This window comes from Anabas testudineus, chromosome 7 (assembly GCF_900324465.2).
Source record: "Anabas testudineus chromosome 7, fAnaTes1.2, whole genome shotgun sequence".
Taxonomy (NCBI): domain Eukaryota; kingdom Metazoa; phylum Chordata; class Actinopteri; order Anabantiformes; family Anabantidae; genus Anabas; species Anabas testudineus.
Genome location: NC_046616.1, coordinates 22,322,226 through 22,342,040, shown reverse-complemented (window position 1 = coordinate 22,342,040; position 19,815 = coordinate 22,322,226). Strand labels below are relative to the sequence as shown.

Sequence of the window (19,815 nt, the reverse complement as noted above, 5' to 3'; positions counted from 1 at the left end):
CTAGCATGCTTGTCTTTGGACGGTGGAAGAACAGGAAGAACATGACACAGGAAGGCACCTGACCTGTAGATGTGTCCGTCTTGTTGTGAGGTTACAGTGCTAAATAATACACTAGTATGCCACCTATGGCAAATGATCACTAAATACTTCACTGCAGCTCAGGGCACTATGACACACCACTGTGAAAAGCTGTACACAGGATATAGTAAAACCAATGCCTGACTGAGCTGTAGGTTCAGTATATTCCATCAGAGATAAATATGGTTGCCGTTTTAAATATCAAGCTAAATACTGTATTGCTACTGAGGTGAGATTCTTAATAGCAGAGTTACTTTTTACAGAAAAGATGCTCAGTCATGAAGGGATGGTTAAGCCACAGGTGGTGTTTAGTACTTTTATATAAGCAGTGTTTGCACATATATACTGTGTATACTGTATTTTACTATCGTGGTTTTAAATAAGGGAAATATTAAAGATATCAAAACTTTTTTGTAATTGTTTTTTCACTCTGTTTTCTAGTGTATCTGGATCTTTGGGTCTATAAGAATTCCAGTTTGAACTTGAATGATTTAAATATAAAGTAAACCTAAAGGTTGAATATGTGGGGCCTCCCTTTGGGCCTGTCTCTCATCTATTGAACTAAAAAAAATCAGCAGGATGCCAGTATTGCCTCTCAGAGCTGCTGTTTTTTTTACGATATGCTTCCACCCGTCTAGAAGGACCTACAATCTCATATCTCAATCTCAATACTGCATCCCAGAACAACATTCTCCAACCTCTGCATATTAAACAACTGTTTCATAAACAGGAGCAGATCTACCACCAGATGGAGACTCTTCTACTTGTGTTACAGTAATGATCCTACTCCTGCATCAAGTGTCTGTTTCCTTACATCTCATATTAAAGCATCTCTCTCAAATGCAGAATGCTGTTTACTCTTTGCATATAGGGTATAGGTTTTACACCTTAGAAGGTGATCTGGACATTCATTGACAGTTTAAACAGTGTGTTCACAGAAAATCTATGTTTACAAATGATTGTTTTTTCCAAATAATAAAAATTTGCTATATCTTTGTGTACAGTCAACTCAATGGACCAAGTTTGCCTGCATGTGCAGAGATGTTGCACAACCGCAGATGAACTGCAGAACTTCAGAAAGGAAACCCTCTTTTATCTGTGGTTGATCTCATATCCTAGCTTAACCGCAGATAAAATTATAAAATGTACACAGAATTAAAAAAAACTCAAACGCAGCCAATTGATACGGCTCTTGCTGCATAAATGACCAAAAACCTGGTACATGTTGCCAGATTGTTTGCTACATTGCGAAGCTTCTTCTGTTGCCCCCTGGCTCTGCCTGTTTTCCGTCCCTTTTTTCAAGTATGTTGTTGGACTGGCTGCCTCCTTAGTGTTTTAATCTCCTGTCTGGTGTTTGTGTTTTTAGATTCTGGTTAGTTTTCTTAATTCTTATTGTTCTTGTTTAGACCTCTCTTTTCTTATAGTAAGAAATAGCCAGTGATGAGAGGTGGAAGTTGTCAATAATGTCCATTACATTAAATATGATTTGTTCACTGACAACATTAGCACAGTTGGAAAGAAATTTTTATTTGGTTATTTCAGTGCGTTTATTCTGAAGCTCAAATAAACATGATCATACCTCTGTACAGCCCTGCAGGAAGGATTTTCTTTGAATGCAACTAATGGAACTGCAGCACATGCACTGAAAAACAGAACACACTGTCGCTTGTGGCATCAATTCACTTAGACTCTGTCTGCAGAGAAGCAGTGTTCCCATTGAGTTAAGCATCTTGATTTATTAAATGATCAGCTTTTTGAAGCTGACAGCTTGGTACTTAAAGAGGATGACGATGGATTTTATTGCCACTAAGTACGGGCAGATCATGTTAGGGTTTCCTGCACTCTAGTGGCATGAAAGGTTTGCAACAGCCAGTACTACAAAACTCAAAGGTTGGAGTTATTTTAAACATTCAAGACAGTATTGTACCATAAACTGTTACAATTGTATTTTCTGCTTTTAATTAAACAGTGTGAAGAACACATCTTGTCCTTTTGTCAGCTTTGAATTTACACACAGATTCCTGCTGAATGTTTTCATCTTGGTGTTGTGATTCCTACTGGACAGTGGTGGGAAGGAGTATTTATAATAGTGATAATGATGTGACATACTTTTATTGATCCCCTTGGGGAAATTGTTGTTTGGACAGCTGCAGTAGATGACGACTCTACTGTGGGGTGTCTGTGTCTTGTCCAAGGACTCCTTGACATTTAGCCAGTAGGAACTAAGAGTTGAACTGATCCTGGGGTTTATAGACGACTGCTTTACCAACTGAGCTACATGTCACACATGTCATGTACGTGTCACTCAGATCATTTACCTACTGTATGCAAAAGTCTTAATACCAAAGAACTATTCTGTTAAATGTAAAATCCTGCGTTCTGTTACTTTAGTCCAAAAGTATTAGCTCAAGATACTGATTAGTGGTCAGTAAGTATATATAATCATACTATTGGCGTTACATAGTAGGAGGAAAAGGCTTTAGGCATAGGCTGTCTTCAATTTATCATGCTGCCCTTTCATCCATTTCCTGAAAACTGACCACAAGTAATGCAACCAAAAGTGGGCACAATCCAGTTTCATCTTGTGGCCCTCTCAAGTTTGAGTAAATGCAGAGGGTTGTGTCAGGAAGGGCTACAGTGACACTTTAGCAAAAAGTAACCTGTGAATCATCAGCACAACTTACATACCGGATCGATCGCATCCTGGGTTATCAACAACTGCCCCCTGTGCTGTTGACCTACAGGGTGCCGGTGGAAACTCTGCTACTGTTGGTCAAGAAGGAGAGGAGGAAGTCGTGCTCGTAGGCAGATTGAGAAGTGGAAAGGCAAGACAGTAGGGAATGTTGGGACTATGATATTGAAGTGTGTCAATATCGCCAAGTAGAAAGGTAGAAGGCTAGAAGCTTAGGATCAGGGTTCATGTTCTTCTACCATAATAATATATGGATCGTGAGGTGGAAGCTCCCAGTATAAAAAGTATAAAGTATAAAGTAATACCTTAGTTTACATTAACATCTTTAGTGGATGCATTTGTTAATTGTACTTACCTGTTAATCATAGCTCATTACTGCTTTAAATAATGCCAATTAAGTGTTACCAGTCTAACAGAATAAAAACAGCATGATTGACCTATTGTATAGTGTTAAACGTGTTAAAAGAAGGGAAAACAGTGTGTAGTTCACCCATCTACTGAGACTATACGCTCCAATAGAACAATAGTGTCAGCTAGTGCTCGATAACGTAGTACATGTATGCTGTTGTTTTAACATTCACACATGGTCTACATTAAAGTACACCACCATTTGTTTCCAACTTCTAAGCAACAATAAACAGTAGTGCTTTATATATGTCAGGTTGTTGGTCTTGGCTACAGTTTGTTCCAAAAATGTCTCCCTTCGTAGTTTTTTTTTTTTTACAGGTCTGTGTCCATTATTTTTCATTATTCATTATTTCATTATATAACTTCAACACAATTAACTTTTTGTTCATTATAACCAAAAAGGAAATGAACAGTAGTGTTCTGTGTGTATATACATATACACATATATATATATATATATATATATATATATATATATATATATATATATATTACTAAGGTGTGTAGGCAGAGTAGGAACATTTTGTTGTGTGCACAGTTTCATTTCTGTACCACAAAAAAAAAGTATTAAAAAGTCCTCTGTGAACAAAAAGCCACAAAGTTGTCTCGCGCATCTCAGAATTCATATTGCTTTTATAGAAAACACCATCACACTCACAGAGAGAAGGAACCGTTTCTTTCACCTCTCGTCTGCCAGATCGTCAACAGAGGAGAGGATTTACACAGAGAAGACAGAATGAATCAAACCTCCTGTGCTACAGTCAGTTTTGACTTTGAACACAAATTCCTGCCTTCTGTTTTTATCTTGGTGTTCATCATTGGTCTGGTAGCTAATGGATGGGGATTGAAGTCTTTGCTGCACAACTGGAAAAAACTAAAGATCATCAACGTTTTTGTTCTCAACCTTGGAGTTGCTGATATTTTGTACCTGCTCACACTCCCGTTCCTGATGGTGTACTACTTCATGAAGAGTACATGGATCTTTGGAGATGTATTCTGCAAGATAACAAGATTCTGCTTCAACCTGAATTTATACGGCAGCATTGGATTCCTTACCTGTATAAGTGTGTACAGGTACCTGGCTATTGTTCATCCAGTCAGAGCCCGGTGGAAGATTAACTCTCACTCATTCTGTGGTTATCTCAGTCATAGTTTGGCTGTTGGTGAGTGTTCAAAGTCTTCCAGATATGTTGTACACCAAGACATTTGGAAACAAGTCTGGTAAATGCTATGATACCACTTCTACAGTATATGTTGATGATTACCTGAAATACAGCCTTGGACGGACACTCACTGCATTTTGTATCCCATTCCTAATCATAGTGGGCTGCTATGGACATTTAGCTGTAGTTTTATGGACAATGAAGAGAATTGACAAGGTACAGAAACAAAGAAGCATAAAGCTGTTGTTCAACTTGATTCTTCTCTTCTCAGTTTGTTACATCCCCTATCATGTTTTTAAGAACCTCAACCTCTGGTCAAGAGTTCTGTCCAATCAGGAGAAATGCCACAAATGGAATAATGGAGTCTACATCGCTCATCAGATAAGTCGTGGTCTTATTTGTCTGAACAGTACTCTCAACCCTCTGGTTTACCTTCATGGAAATGAAGACATTGGTGTTCAGTTCAGACAGCTGCTCCAGCGAGCCCACCACATGGTAAACCGGGCTGGTGCCTCAATCATACTAGTATGATTTGCACTGATTCTTTGAAGATAAATATATGCTCTTCTGTCTTAAAATACAAAGCTCTGTCCTATCTTGTATTTACATTGCATGAAATGGAAAGATTCCTGCCTGTAGTACTTTGCTCTAACATTTTTTCCGTAACTTAGTTTTTTTGGTTTCCTTGTACCTCAATTGTGTGTCGGCCAAAACAACGAAATGTATATGTAAATAATTCCCATAATATGTAAATAACTCCCATAATTCCAGTTATTACCTGTAGGAACTATGAAAATGTCTCCCTTGTCGCCTTCATAAAACAATTTTGTTGTTGTTGTTTTGACTTTGCTCGTAGGCATCATTCAGAGATCAGAATCAGAGATAGTCTCTGTTGTTGTTATTGTAATAACCAGTGATTATCTTATTTTTCAACAGTGATATGACCTGAAATAAAAATCCTGCCAGTGAAGTTAATGTAGGTACAGCAAATCCAGAAAAGTGATACAGCTTATCTACTAGATAATTACTGCAGTGATCAATATGTTTCATCTGGCAAAACAACAAGCTCAACTGACTAGCTGAATGTACAAATGACCAGGTTTTTACATCCATGCATTTTATTCATCCCTGTTTGCATGGCCATACTCCAAGATACAGAGCCAGAATTCATGGGATCAAATTGTGACAGAGTTGTTTAGGGAGCATGAGACATAATTTTCAACCATGGATTGGCCACCACAGAGTCCAGACCTTAACCCTATTGAGAATCTTTGGGATGTTCTGGAAACAACTTTACACTGGTCCAATTCCATCATTAATTCAAGATCTTTGTGATAAATTACTGCAGGTCTGGAAGGAATGTTTGCTACAATCAAAGCACAAGGGGATATAAGAGTAGAGTTTGTGATTATGTTTTTTCCAGCTCATTCATGTACATACTTGTGTACATATGTGTAACTAATGCTAGCAATGCAACAAATTACATATTTTCAGACTTTCAGCACAATAAAAGATGGTTAACAATGACTAAATGAGTTGTGTTTGCTGTATCTAGAACCTTTTACATTGCATTTTACTTCTAGATCAGTGAAAAAATAATTTTCATGATGAAAGCAAGTAGCAAATTGACCACCAGATGGCGACTCTTACCTTCCCATTTCCCTTAATAATGCAGAGCCTGTATTAACTGTTCATACCCTAAGGTCGCTTTCACACCTTAATTTGTTTGCTTTGGTCCGAATCAGTTGATGACTTTGTATCAGTTTCTCTTCGGTTCGGTTTCGTTTCACACTGAGTAAAAATCCAAACGAACCAGAACACGTCACTTTAAACTACGTGAGAACGTCCTCACTGCTTATTGGTCAGATTGTTTCTGCCGCTGGAAATAAAAAGTAAATAAAGGAAGAAGATAAAGTGTTGTTCTACTGTACGTTTGTGTGACGGGAGAGAGATTATTTTTAACTATACATGTTAACGAAGATCGGTCATCCTGTTCATTATCGTTTATTACGTTACATCAGACCTGGTGTCTGTGAGACACTTCACCTCCTCACGTCTCCACGTTTGTCCTCCATTAATCAGACAGCATGTTTTTGGTGGACAAACAAAAAAGAGGAAAATCTACACACTACCCAAAGTCCTCAAATCATGCGATTCATAGCGTTTGGTCCCGTTTTGGTTCGGTACGCGTTCTCACCAGCTGGACCGCACCAGAGTTCGCTAAATGATTCGGATTGAGACCATGTCGTTTTGGAGGTCTCGGTGCGGTTGTCACTCGATTGTGATTACCGTGTTCACACCAGACAAAACGAACCGCACCAAGAGGGAAAACGAACTTGAGTGCGATTTAATCGAACTAAATCCTGTAGGTGTGAAAGCAACCTTACACATAATCTCATGCACCTGTATTTTGTGTGCTAAAACCACTGTTATATAAGGATGTACATATGGGAATCATTATTGAAATATTAATTCCACCATGTTAATTTTGCATAAACATATTAATTTAGATTTTACACTCATAGACATTGACTGTCTTTGTAAACAGTGTCTGTAACAGAACATTTTTGTTTAGAAATGTTTGCTTTTAGGTAATGTAATAATGGGAAGTAATTGAACAAAGCTTGCAGGCACGTCTACAGGCGTCACAAGTATTTAAAGCAGCAGTGCATCAACAGGAAGTATTTGAACAAACAGTAGGTCATGCTACAGTTCACTGCTCAAAAATCCACAGATCAAAAGGTTGGTTGTAGCTTCTAATCGAGAGACAGAATGAATCAAACCTCCTGTGCTAAAGTCCTTTTTACCTTTGAACACAGTTTCTTGCCTCCTGTTTTTATCTTGGTGTTCATCATTGGTCTGGTAGCTAATGGATGGGGATTGAAGTCTTTGCTGCATAAATGGGAGAAACTGGGTGACATCAACGTTTTTGTTCTCAACCTTGGAGTTGCTGATATTTTATACCTGCTCACACTCCCGTTCCTGATGGTGTACTACTTCATGAAGAGTAAATGGATCTTTGGAGATGTATTCTGCAAAATAACAAGATTCTGCTTTAACCTAAATTTATACGGCAGCATTGGATTCCTTACCTGTATAAGTGTGTACAGGTACCTGGCTATTGTTCATCCAATGAGAGTGAGAGGGAAAATAGCTTTTACTCATTCTGTGATTATCTCAATGACAGTTTGGCTGTTGGTGAGTGTTCAAAGTCTTCCAGACGTGTTCTACACAAAGACATTTGGAAACAAGCCTGGTAAATGCTATGATACCACCCATAAAAACGATGTGGAGAATTATCTGATATACAGCGTTGGATGGACATTCACTGGTTTTTGTATCCCTTTGCTCATTATACTCGGCTGCTACGGACATGTGATTGTTCTTCTCTGCACAACAAATACAATTGACAAGGTACTGAGACAGAAATGCTTGAAGTTGTTGTTCATCTTAATTCTTCTCTTTTCAGTTTGTTACATCCCATTTCATGTTTTTAAGAACCTCAATCTCTGGGTAAGAGTTCTGACCAAACAGGGGAAATGCCACAAATGGAATAATGGAGTCTACATTGCTCATCAGATAAGTCGTGGTCTTATTTGTCTGAACAGTGCTCTGAACCCTCTGGTTTACCTTCATGGAAATGAAGACATTGTTGTTCAGTTCAGACAGCTGCTCCAGGGAGCTCGTCAGATGTTCCGGCATTTGTTTTTGTCAAACACCAGCTCTGAGCATACGACACAAACTGCAGTAGATGTTGAACAGTTAAGAATGTTTAATACCAAATAGTTTAAATAGCAGATGCAAGTTTGCTATGCTGCTGTTTTTCATAAGTTGTACAGTCAAGTCAGTGCATTGTGAAAGAAAGGTTGGTAATTTACAGTTGTTAATGAGTCATGTAAATAATACATTCTTTTTGTTTTGATCTTTTGTTTGTTTGTTATGATGTTGTTGTTAAATGCTGAAAGATGTTTCAAATAAATTTAAAAATTAGATAAACCACACCTCTTGGGGTGACACTTATTATAATAATAATATTTGGGAGAGTTGAGAAACTGCAGTATGCTTAGTAAATGTTTGTTTTAAACAGGAACTTGCAGACGATTGTGTCCTATTACTACATTGGAAATGAAATATCCAATAAACTATTTTGGTTAAATGGCAACAGATCATAATTGGATATAAAAAGAGAAACCCAGAGAAGCTGGAAGTAGGGATGATCATAAACTTAATTATGATTATCAAAATGAAATGTTTGTATTGTGTCATCTATGGTTCATGATATTCAGGCCCCCACATGGCACTGCATTTAAATATGCAATTTAGTAGTGGACATCAAATGAAGCATCAAAGCTAAACCTCGCCTCATAAGCACGATTGTGTTTTCCAAAGTAATTTTGTGTTTGCCAAAATTCTTAGAGCAATTATCAACTGTTATTCTGGGGGGCCCTAGGATCCTCCTGATGCAGGACAATGCCTGACTTCATGTGGTCAGTGTGTCTAAGCAGTGTCTTGATTACAAAGGCATCGATGTCACTGATTGAGCACCTATAAGACTTTGTAGATCGATGAAACTAAGGCTAAACTGTTTGCAGCACTATGCATGGTGTAAAAAGACAACTGCACACTGTTATTCCAACAGTAGAGTACGGTAGAGAGAGCACTATAATTTGTGGCTGGTTTGCTGCATCTGGGACTTTACAGCAAACCAGAAATGGCCCTTTGAAGATTCATTCTGCAAGATAAAAAGATTCATCTTCAACCTGAATCCGTAGCATATTGGGAAGCTGAGCTGGCATAGTGAAACAACCCCCATAGCTGCTGAGGTTTTTAATAGCTCAGCCATTGGGGCTGTGTGTATACTGGGGCAAATGCAGTACCAGGCTCACTCACCAGTCACAATTTTTGATGTTTGTGAGACAATAATGATCTCATTATGTGGTCAGGGGTGGGGAAAAACTACATGCTGCCTGTTGTTGCAGATGAGGAAGTAGATAGTACTACTAGTACACTGTAAATAGATTTTGTATGATACTTTTATAAAGTTACTTACCTCATGCTTTTGTCAGCTCACAGAATCTAAGTGTCACTCTGCATCTACACACAAAACCAGTATATTAACTGAGGTCACTTATGTTGCGACAGCTTCAAAACCATTTGAGAGAACTATTTCAAACTGAGTTTAAATCATAATGTTTCTAACATCACAAAGTCTTCTCCAGCACATCCCAAAGATTCTCAACGGGGTAAAGGTCTGGATATTTCTTGAGAAATGTGAGGACATAACCCTAGCTTAGTTCCTTCTTTTTAAATATGTTGTTCTTACTCATGTTATTTGGAAATTTACAGATCAAAACTTCTTTGAATTTTGAGAAGTCAAAGGCAAAATTATCTAACTTTAACATGATATCAAGTATGGCCAACTTATTTGTACAATTTTATAAGAGCATACTGCACTAGCAGCATATTAACAACTCTCAAAGAACATAGGAAATCATAGGAGAAATGAGAGAGTAAAGTCTTGACTAAAGCCAGAAATCAACCACCCAAAGCAAAGCGATAGCATGCCAAGCATGGTTGTCAAAAAGTGTTACACAGGATATAGCAAAACCAATGTACGTGTGAGCTGTTGTTTTGTTCTAATAGTGAACGTCAAGAAAAAAGGGCTCAAGGATCATTGTGGTTTTCAATTTGTTGCCACTGATATACGAAACCTCAGCAGCAGTATTTGCTACAATTTCCTGTTTTCTGAGTAAATACCATTTTAGACCTTTTTACTAACCGGAATAATCAGGTTTTTTCCACTCAAACCCAGATAAAATGTCTCCTCTGCTCTTTATTAATGCACTTTGGTGTGCATGTTATCAAAGGGTATTTTCCTACTTCTACTACTTTCTCACACAATATCAGCAGCTTCTTCAAGTATAGTGCTGCTGAAAATACTGTCGACTTCATCAAAGGTCTGACCGTAAAGCAATCGATGGAATATTCTCATACATTTGTCAATGACCTCTGAGTTGAAGTACATTAAGCCACTGGTTATTAGTACTGTAAAAGTTACTGATACGCTGTTCTCAGATTACAACGACTGACCAATATTATATTCACTCTTGATAATTTCATATCGGAGTGAGAGTGCTGAGACACAAAAGAGTGGAGCAGAACAAACAGAGCAAAATGGCTAAAGATAGAATCTGTAACTCTATGACCCACATCGTTTGCACTTCTGCAGTCTCTGCTGTCTTCATACACAAATCCTTAGGTAGTTACTGTTGAACTAGTCAGATTGAGTGGGTATAAAACCTTTGCCAGTAACTCACTAACACAAAAAAACTATATTTTATTTATTTTTAAAATTTCAAATCCATACCTAAAGTCACTCTTAAAGGACAACACCACCAATTTATGTGTCGAAATCTTTACTTACTAATCTAGGTCTGAGGATGAACAAACCTCATCTCTGCTTGAGGCTACTGTAGCAGCACAAACTCAGAGCGGTACAATTGCTTTGTGAATAACAGATATGGCATAAGTGGTGTTGTTACACAAACCCAAAACTATGAGCTCTAGTATTTCACTGCAAGCTTCAAATTCTTTCCACGACTTAATGTACTAAGCACATACTCATACAGTTGTATTTTACTGTCCATTGTGAGTCAGAGAAGTTTCAAGAGTACATTGTTACTTAATGGGGTACTCTTTTGTGTCTGGCTAATAGGTTCATGACTTGAGTGTCAAGTACGGCTCTGCCAGCTCTGTATGGATTCTAATGGACACATTATAGAGCACAACTGCAAGCAGCAGAGATAATCAAGAGGTACTCTCAATCTTTAGGCTTCCCTTGTACATATTAAACTTTAAATGACTTTATGACAATTGAATTTGTACTGAATGTTCTGTGGCAAAGAACATCTAAATAATTGTCTCACTTCTCCACCTCACCCCCACCTCATAGGCAGGAGGTCATGAGTTCAAACCCAGCACACTGTGGCCCCTCTGTGAATGCTTTTCTCAATTTAGAAGCCAATATCTAGGTCTCCTCTCCACATTAACATGTATTGTAAAACATATTTTCAGCTTAAAATTTAAAAGAGCTCTCTCACAAATGCACAAAATTGCCCCTGTAAACAGTCCACATACTCAGGACCAACTTTAAATTAGTTTGTACTGTGGATTCAATATAAGCTGTGTATCTCTCAGAATCAGTAAAATATAAACTACAATAGCTCTTCCATAGTTTACTAAAGAGAATAAATGCATTATTCCAAAGTCATGTCTGAGTCTTGGGATTTCATCTCAAATATCACACCCTCCTTATTTGTGTGTATTACATGCTTCAGTTTGACCTTTGCACTTGTTGTGACGCACCCTTGAAAGGGTGCTACTACTCCCTCGCCATGTGTGTATGTTGTGAACTCTGGTTCTGGCAATCATTAAAGGACAAGCCCAGTGTGCTGCTATCGTATGTCTATGTGTCGTAAAAGGAAAGAGTATGCATGGGGGACCGCAGGGGAGGGTGAAGAACACTTTGGCACAAGGGCTTCGTTTCTTTAAAAAGAGCATCAGCTCTTTTGCCCGTGACCACATAGTCCAGTGTGTCGAATGTGTCTGCTGTTTGCTTCACTGGAGTGTAGCAGAGAATGGACGTTCCCCAGCTGGAACACACGAGGCTCAGGTGTGACAGTGCAGGTGAGATCACTGATGAACACACCTAAACAATACATAGAACTAACTTTAGAGATGTGGTCACACATGCAGGCTATGGATACGTTCATAATGAATGACTGCAGCAAGGAGCTGAAGTGGAAGTTAGTGTGTTGAATTGTAATATTGTGCTTTTACCTCATTCCTTTAAGTAAAGTTGACCTTTCTTTAAGTGAAGTAACACAAGTGGCCCGTACTACTGTCTGACATCAGATGACATAACTTGACATCCCTTTTGGACCCTCTAGGTACACCATCGTGTCCTGGTCAGCTGCCAGGTTAGCTGCCCAGTTTAGTAGCCACAACTCCTCATGCAGCTACTCTGCTCACAGCTGACATGGCCTTGAGCAGATTAGCTGTGACTGAGGCCTGTAGCCGTGAGTAGAGTCCCTCCCGCGGATAACAACAGCTCTGGATATGGACAGGTTAGCCATGGCATCCGTGAGCAGAGCAGCTAGAGCTAGTTCAAATGTTCGTGCAATGTGGTTTTTGTTTGTTGGATTGGTTCGGGTTTTTTTTTGGTTGTGAAGAAAAAGTAACTTTCTTTACTGTTCCCAAAGATGCAACAATAAAACATCAATGCATACAGTTACAGACCAGAAAAAGACAGAGAGTTTCTATCTGTTCATAGTCCTTCGTGGGCATCTGTTTTCACCACATGCCCCACATGCAGCATAGTTTTTGGCAAGGTCCCCTTAGCCAGATTCCTTGTGCAGGGATTAGGTCGTCGAGGCACATTCCCACAACTGCCACCCAATCCACAATGCACTGGCCCCTTGCGCTCCTTCCTGCAGGCTGGATGGATGGATTTGTATTTAACAGCTAGCTTTTAGTACCTCTCATTGAAAAGTCATAATTGGCAAATTGTTACTCAGAAAGCTCATGTGTGTTCATCTGGTGTTTAAATTCATTTAAACCACATTGAGTGGCCCACTCTCCAACATTCAAGTTGTTCACAAACAACAACAGGAGACGGAGAAAGCAATGACTCACTCAACCATGCAACTGTAGAGGTGGCAAACCTCAAACTTCCAGCGGTAGTACAGTTAATTGTGAGCTTCTCTTTTCATTTGCCATTGTGTTACTGAATGTCAGCTTATTAGTAGATAGTCTGTGTGTGACCCTGAATGTATAAATGTTTGAATAGATGTCTTTATAAAACATTTAAGCATGTTCTTTTTTTAGACTGTAAAAAACGTCCCAGGCAACCTGTGACAATGGCTGTCACTTCCTTTGTGGGCCTGATTTAAAGTGAAGGTTGACAGTGCCCTCTGGTGGTAGGAAATGAGAGGTCCTGCTCTGCACTTCTCAGACTTGATAAACAAGCAGCTTATTCAGAAGGAACAGCTGAAATCAGGGGACATTCCTACATGTGTTATGTTTCTCTCACATGGCTCTGTTGCTCTTCCTCGAGCTGACAAACCAGCTGTGTCACCTCACATATGGCATACTGGGATTTGGACGCTTCCCTGCTGTGTGACGTCACCACAGAGACTTTGGCAGCTCCCGTCAGGCTTTTTAAATCATGAAACAGACGGGGAGGCAGACAAGCGGTGTTACCTCAGGTCCTTCCCCCTCCTGCTTACCAAGTACTTCTCCTTAGCAACAGTCAGCTGACCTGCAGTAGGTAGCGTAGTGAAGCACACACATACACACAGATCACAGAGCTGTGTGCCTCCACCATCCACACAGGCCTCATGGCTCTTGCCATCAACATGTCTACAGAGCAGAAAAAACTCACACAAACTCCTCTGCTCAAGATCTGGGTGCCAGGGATGGGCTGCAACCTGAACCGCAGGAGGGGATGTAAGTGCAGTAAATGTCTGTTTCAGCTTGAATAGAAGATTAAGAAGATTACCATCCCTATTTTGTTCTGCTTCAACTTTTAGTTCTTGTTCGAACAGATGACGCTAAAGTTCACATTAACACTTCCTGTAGATATACAGTAGGTTTGTTTCTGACTGTGATGAATCCTCCTGTTGCTTCATCAGTGTGCTCAGTCCTGTTACTGGATGGAGGTGAGGAAGGCATCAGTCTGGGAGACAAGGTCATTAAGCACGGGATGACAGCCAGACAGGACCAAGCCAGGTCTGAGCTGGCTGTCTGTTCCGTGTCTGACGTGGCCCTTTGAGCATTTTGCTGATGCAGCATACTCATTCATAATCGAACAGCCTGGAGGCTGACACTCTCCATGTCCCTCTATAGACGCACACACAGGGCATCCGGGTATGTCTGGGGACACAGCTGCTGTAGCTGGAAAGCAGTCCTGTCGTCTGGCTTATAAATTACTGGCACAGGCAGACGAGCGCGTGGCAGCCGGATCATGACTGTGTAAGAAACACACAGACGCTTTAAAATTAGGTTTAAAAAAAATGTCAGGTTTGTGTGGCAATTTGCTGACTTTTCTATATTTGATTTATACAGTGGTGCAAGTTGAAGATGAAGTTTTCTCATCTTCACCACCGCTGCCTTAAATGATTGTACGTTGTGGCATGGTGGGAATCAAGGGCTTAGATTTATTCAGCAGCACTGATGGTGTTAAATCAAGAACATTGTTGCATGTATCTCAGGTCAATTTGAACAGTCTGCGGGGAAGACGCTGACATTTGAACACACTTGGAGATTAGAAGAGTCTTGTTCTCATGATTGTCAGCCACATGGTGGAGCACACTGCTGCTGCTGCTCTCGTTGTTTAGAGGATTGGACGACCTGTGGTGGCTTTTTTATTTTTACATCTTTAAGGGTGTAGTCAACTGTTGTTTTACTTTATTCTTGTGTCACTTTTTTTGATTTGCTTTGGGGTTGGCTGAACAGTTCTTTGTGTCACGATGTACTGCCAGAGACAGACAGGCAGAGAAGCCCAGTGACTCACTATGCTGGTTTACACACATTAAAGCTGCACCAGGGAGCTCTTATTCTCTCTGTTAATGAAGATTACCGTGGCAGCAACACACACACTCCACAGATGTCCTGTGGTATAGAGCCTCAGAGATTTATGCGTGACTCTGGACAGCATTAAACCATTTGCCACCTTTGGTTCAGTAGCCAACTGGTTTCTGTTTTTGTGTGTGTGTTTGTCTTCTATCTCAGCCTCAGTGCCTCAGCTCTGTAACTCTCCTACAATGATTGTGATGGTGGGACTGCCAGCCAGGGGGAAGACATACATCTCCACAAAACTCACCCGCTACCTAAACTGGATCGGAGTTCCCACAAAAAGTCAGTTTTCAAAGTTCAAACATTTTAAACCTTATTATATTCAAGTACACACCAGACAGAGACAAGGAATTAAGTGTTTCAGTACAAAAACTACTTTGCACGCAGTATCTTTTAACATCCATTCCTCCTCATTTATTCCTCCAGTGTTCAACGTGGGCCAGTACCGAAGGCAGGCCGTCAAGACCTACAAGAACTTTGAATTCTTTAAACCTGATAATGAGGAGGCCATGAGGATCCGCAAGTAAGAACAATTATTGCAAATGATCCACTCTGATAAGACTCTTTTTCAGTAAGACTTAAATATATGTGGAACTTTTTTGTCACTCTGTATTTTTGCAGTTTATACTTCTTTGCCTATACTAGTGTACCTTTCTTTTCAGGGCTTGTGCAGCAGCCGCCCTCAAAGATGTCACTGCTTACTTCACAAAGGAACAGGGACAAGTAGCCGTGAGTAAGAGGACAACTGAAACTGTCCCTCTAATCACAATGAAACTCTCTTGTCATTTACATGTATTTATTTTAATGTCTATGTGTTTTTAATTATGTTTCTCTACAGTAAAAAAATCATTAACATCAAGCATCTGCCAGAAAATAAAAAGATGATTGCATCAGGTTTATTTCATTTTGAGCTTGGACATTACAAAATGACAACAGAATGATGAAAGATGTCAGCTTTTACGTTGGGTTAGGAGCTACAGGATTAGGATTATGGTTTGACTATTCCATGAGCACAATAAATCACTGAAGTAACCCTGAAATAAGGCAGTGATTTAGGGTTCATTTTAGAGACGAGCATCTTTCCAACTGAGTTACTAAGGTATATACTGTATATTACCAAGTACCTGCAACATTACAGAGTTAATAAGAGAACATAAAAACTCTTATTACAAAACAAACTTGAATGACTGTTCTAGCAGTCAGTACAACAGTCAGTACACAATTAACACTGCATACAGTGCATACTCTGTGAAATTGGAAAGAATGTTATACAGGTAAAATATGACTTATTCAGAATGTTGAAGAAACATTCAAACCCCTTTTCCAGAAGAGCTGGTACTTTTTCTGATATGTAATAAAAAGTCAAATCTATGATTTGTTACTTCACTTGAACCTTTATTTACCTACAAAAGTATAATAATAAAAAAAAAGATTTTCTATATTTCAACGTAATTGTTGTAAATATAAGCAAATGTTCTGAATATTTTCAAGTCTTTATCCATTGTACAGTGCATCATACTGAGACAACATTCACGCAGCATTACATTAGAAACTGTCATGTTGTGTTGATACATTTGGCTACATGCATCTGCATCCATAAACGCAACCTGAAACTGAAATTCCACTGCAGCCTTTTCTGAGTGTGTTGCAGAATCAAACTCTTTGTACTTGTTTCTTTTTAAGGTTCAAGAATATTCTAATTGTAGTTTTCATTACATTTCAGAACTCCCAACTTTTCTGCAATTGGGGTTTGTATTGTAGTCAGTAAAATTCTTACATCTGAATCTATAAAATATACGGGTGTTTTATTACTAACACCAACATCCTGTCCTTTGCAGGTATTTGATGCTACCAACACCACCAGGGAGAGGAGGACAATCATCATGAGTTTTGCAAAGGAGAGGGGCTATAAAGTAAGTACAGGTGTTGTAGTGACACAATGTCGCGAAAAGAGTTGATGTCTGAACGAACTTGAAATAAATCATCAATGCAGGTGTTCTTTGTGGAATCAATCTGTGACGACCCTGAGATCATTGCAGAAAATATCAAGGTGAGAACCCCTCACACAAGATGATCTTGATCAAGGTCAGCGCGTAGTGTTCTCCATTCATTTGCAAAACGTGCTTTTCCTTTCAGCAAGTTAAATTTGGGAGTCCAGATTATGTGGATCATGACATAGATGAAGCCATGGAAGACTTCATCCAGCGCATTGAGTGTTACAGGGCCAGTTACATGTCTATAGATGATGACAAAGACAGGTACTTGAACGTGTCACTTTTCAATGTATGATAATGAAAACCTCACATTCATTATTTAAATATGAGCTTCCCTTCTATGTCTAAACCAAACAGGAAGCTCTCCTACATCAAGATCTTTGATGTGGGTAGCAGATACCTGGTGAACAGGGTCCAGGACCACATTCAGAGCAGGATCGTCTACTACCTCATGAACATTCACGTCACACCAAGATCCATCTACCTGAGCCGCCACGGAGAGAGCGAACTCAACCTTTTAGGACGCATTGGTGGAGATTCAGGCCTGTCCCTTAGAGGACATATGGTGAATAATGATGAGTTCATGGATTCTAATACTTTTGTGCCAACACATTTTAAAAACAGTACCATGTTAACACAGTTGAGTCAATCTGACAAAATGCCCACGTTCTCTTCAGTATGCCGATGCCTTGGCGACCTTCATCAAAGGTCAGAATATCAAAGACCTGAAGGTGTGGACGAGTCACATGAAGAGGACCATCCAGACTGCACAGAGTTTGGGAGTCCAGTATGAACAGTGGAAGGCTCTCAATGAGATAGACGCAGTGAGCTTTACAAGTCTACTAACCATGTGAAATCCCCACCTTTAAGCAGCATATGAGACTAGTTGTATATTTCTAGATCATGTTTTACACGCTGCATGTCTGTGGTTGTGTTGAATGGATTATAGTTGATGTATTTTGGGTTGTACAATAGAAAAACAATTTGCTTTTCAAATCATATCATGATGATGGTACATTTTTTCACTAAGGGAGTATGTGAGGAGCTAACCTACGAGGAAATTCAGGAGAACTTCCCCACAGAGTTTGCACTGAGAGACCAGGACAAGTATCGTTATCGTTACCCCAAGGGTGAGGTGAGCACGAATTACTGTCGCATTGTTTTTCACTTTTTATTCAACCAGGGAACAATCACTGGGAGTTTTCCAGGAACACACTGTTCACAAAGATGTGTTGTGTTTGATGAAACGAAACACTGATCAAGTCAACCAAACAGGTTAGAAATGAAAGTATCCTAAGTACCTATAAATGAACACAGGTCGTGTGTGTGTAGGACTTTTACTTGGCTTATTTCACAACGTCCCTGTTGTCACAACCTGAGCTGAGTGTTAGCACTAATACATCCATTTAGCCATGTTCTTTCCTTTTCCAAATGGACCGAATGTGGAATAACTGAGGAACTCTTCAATTCATTTTTGTTGTCCAGTCCTACGAGGACCTTGTCCACCGTCTAGAGCCGGTCATCATGGAGCTGGAAAGGCAGGAAAATGTTCTGGTTATCTGCCACCAAGCCATAATGCGCTGCCTGCTGGCCTACTTTCTAGACAAACCTGCAGGTACAGAGAAGCCCCCACCTCCACCTCCACCACCAGCGCACTCACTCTGTATTTGGAACACTTTGACACAACAGTAAGTGACATTATAAAACTACAAACACTCCCAGTAATATTCTCTTCCTTTCTCTAAAGATGAGCTACCTTATCTAAGATGTCCCCTTCACACTGTGCTTAAACTCACTCCAATCGCCTATGGTAGGTGATAATGTTTGAGTGTATGAGTTCTCTGATCTCTTTAAATCTTGCACTGACAGTCCGCCGGCTTTCTGTTCGATTGCAGGGTGTAAAGTGGAGTCATTTTATCTCAATATTGAAGCAGTCAACACACACAGAGAGAGGCCAGTGGTGAGTTTCCACTATCACTCACACTGATGCTAGGCAGTGTTTGTACTGTATGTGCTGATGGGATGAATATGTACAGTGGTGTGGAATGACCAAATGTCCAGTGAGTTGTTTTTATTTATTTCATAATTAAAAACCACAATGAAAAGTGAAAAAATCCACATCCTCATACTATGAAGTGAAACTTCTGAAAGAACTGTCACATATATCGTGTTCTCTTCTCGAACTACATTTTAGCATGTGACAGATAAGCACGAAGCTGTATTTAAAGCAAATGAAGGGACCTGCAACGTCCTTTTATCCTTTAACTGCCACTTGGTGGTTGCTGCTGAGCAGATGTTTAAATAGACCGTCAGCATTTATGCTGCTGTTGTTGCAGAATGTCAACACTAACAGGAACCCTGAGGAAGCCCTGCAGACTGTTCCCGACCACATATAAATGCTGTTTTGGGACCGGAGGTGTTTCTATGGATTTGCTGCACCTTCTAAAGCCGTGGGGCTTCAAAGCAGAAGAAAACACTGTGAGACTGAGGTATGATGTGAAAACACTCCAGAGGGCCATGGACTACCAGCAGTGACCGACGACGACATAACACACACAGTAGCTGAAACTGGATGTTAGTTATGTTCTGTTTTCTAGATATCTGTGAAATGTTCCTGTCTCATCTGATCATAGTTTGCTCTTCTCAGCCTTTTTAAAGTGGGACTTTGTAAGCAAACAAAGTAGAGAGAAAATCATTCTTTGTATATGAGGCGATACAAAACGTATGTCCTGAAAAGTTGGCACTTTTTCTAAAATGTAATAAATAAATAAAATCTGTGATTTGTTCATTTTATTGAACTTTTATATGTGGCAACTGATTTGCAGTGTTTGCACTAATAAACTTA

At 39.6% G+C, this 19,815-nt stretch overlaps 2 protein-coding genes across 4 annotated transcripts; both read left to right on the top strand.

Moving 5' to 3' along the window:
* The first annotated feature begins 7,042 nt into the window (after positions 1-7,042).
* Positions 7,043-8,430, top strand: LOC113167851 (P2Y purinoceptor 1-like). Its single transcript, XM_026368747.1, has 2 exons — positions 7,043-7,755; positions 7,840-8,430. Exons 1-2 carry the CDS (start codon positions 7,114-7,116, stop codon positions 8,125-8,127), a joined length of 930 nt encoding a protein of 309 aa, XP_026224532.1. The 5' UTR covers positions 7,043-7,113; the 3' UTR covers positions 8,128-8,430.
* Positions 8,431-11,896: 3,466 nt separating this feature from the next.
* pfkfb1 (6-phosphofructo-2-kinase/fructose-2,6-biphosphatase 1) lies at positions 11,897-19,741 on the top strand. 3 transcript variants are annotated; one of them, XM_026368744.1, is made up of 14 exons: positions 11,897-12,027; positions 15,133-15,258; positions 15,403-15,499; positions 15,639-15,705; positions 16,815-16,889; positions 16,970-17,026; positions 17,113-17,234; positions 17,328-17,535; positions 17,648-17,794; positions 18,001-18,105; positions 18,456-18,585; positions 18,718-18,780; positions 18,866-18,930; positions 19,307-19,741. In XM_026368744.1, exons 1-14 carry the CDS (start codon positions 11,979-11,981, stop codon positions 19,364-19,366), a joined length of 1,371 nt encoding a protein of 456 aa, XP_026224529.1. In that variant the 5' UTR covers positions 11,897-11,978; the 3' UTR covers positions 19,367-19,741. The 3 variants fall into 3 exon arrangements, with proteins under 3 accessions (XP_026224529.1, XP_026224528.1, XP_026224530.1); XM_026368743.1 differs by lacking the exon at positions 11,897-12,027 and adding an exon at positions 13,740-13,848; XM_026368745.1 differs by lacking the exons at positions 11,897-12,027; positions 15,133-15,258 and having other exon boundaries at positions 15,484-15,499; positions 15,639-15,709.
* Positions 19,742-19,815: the final 74 nt, after the last annotated feature.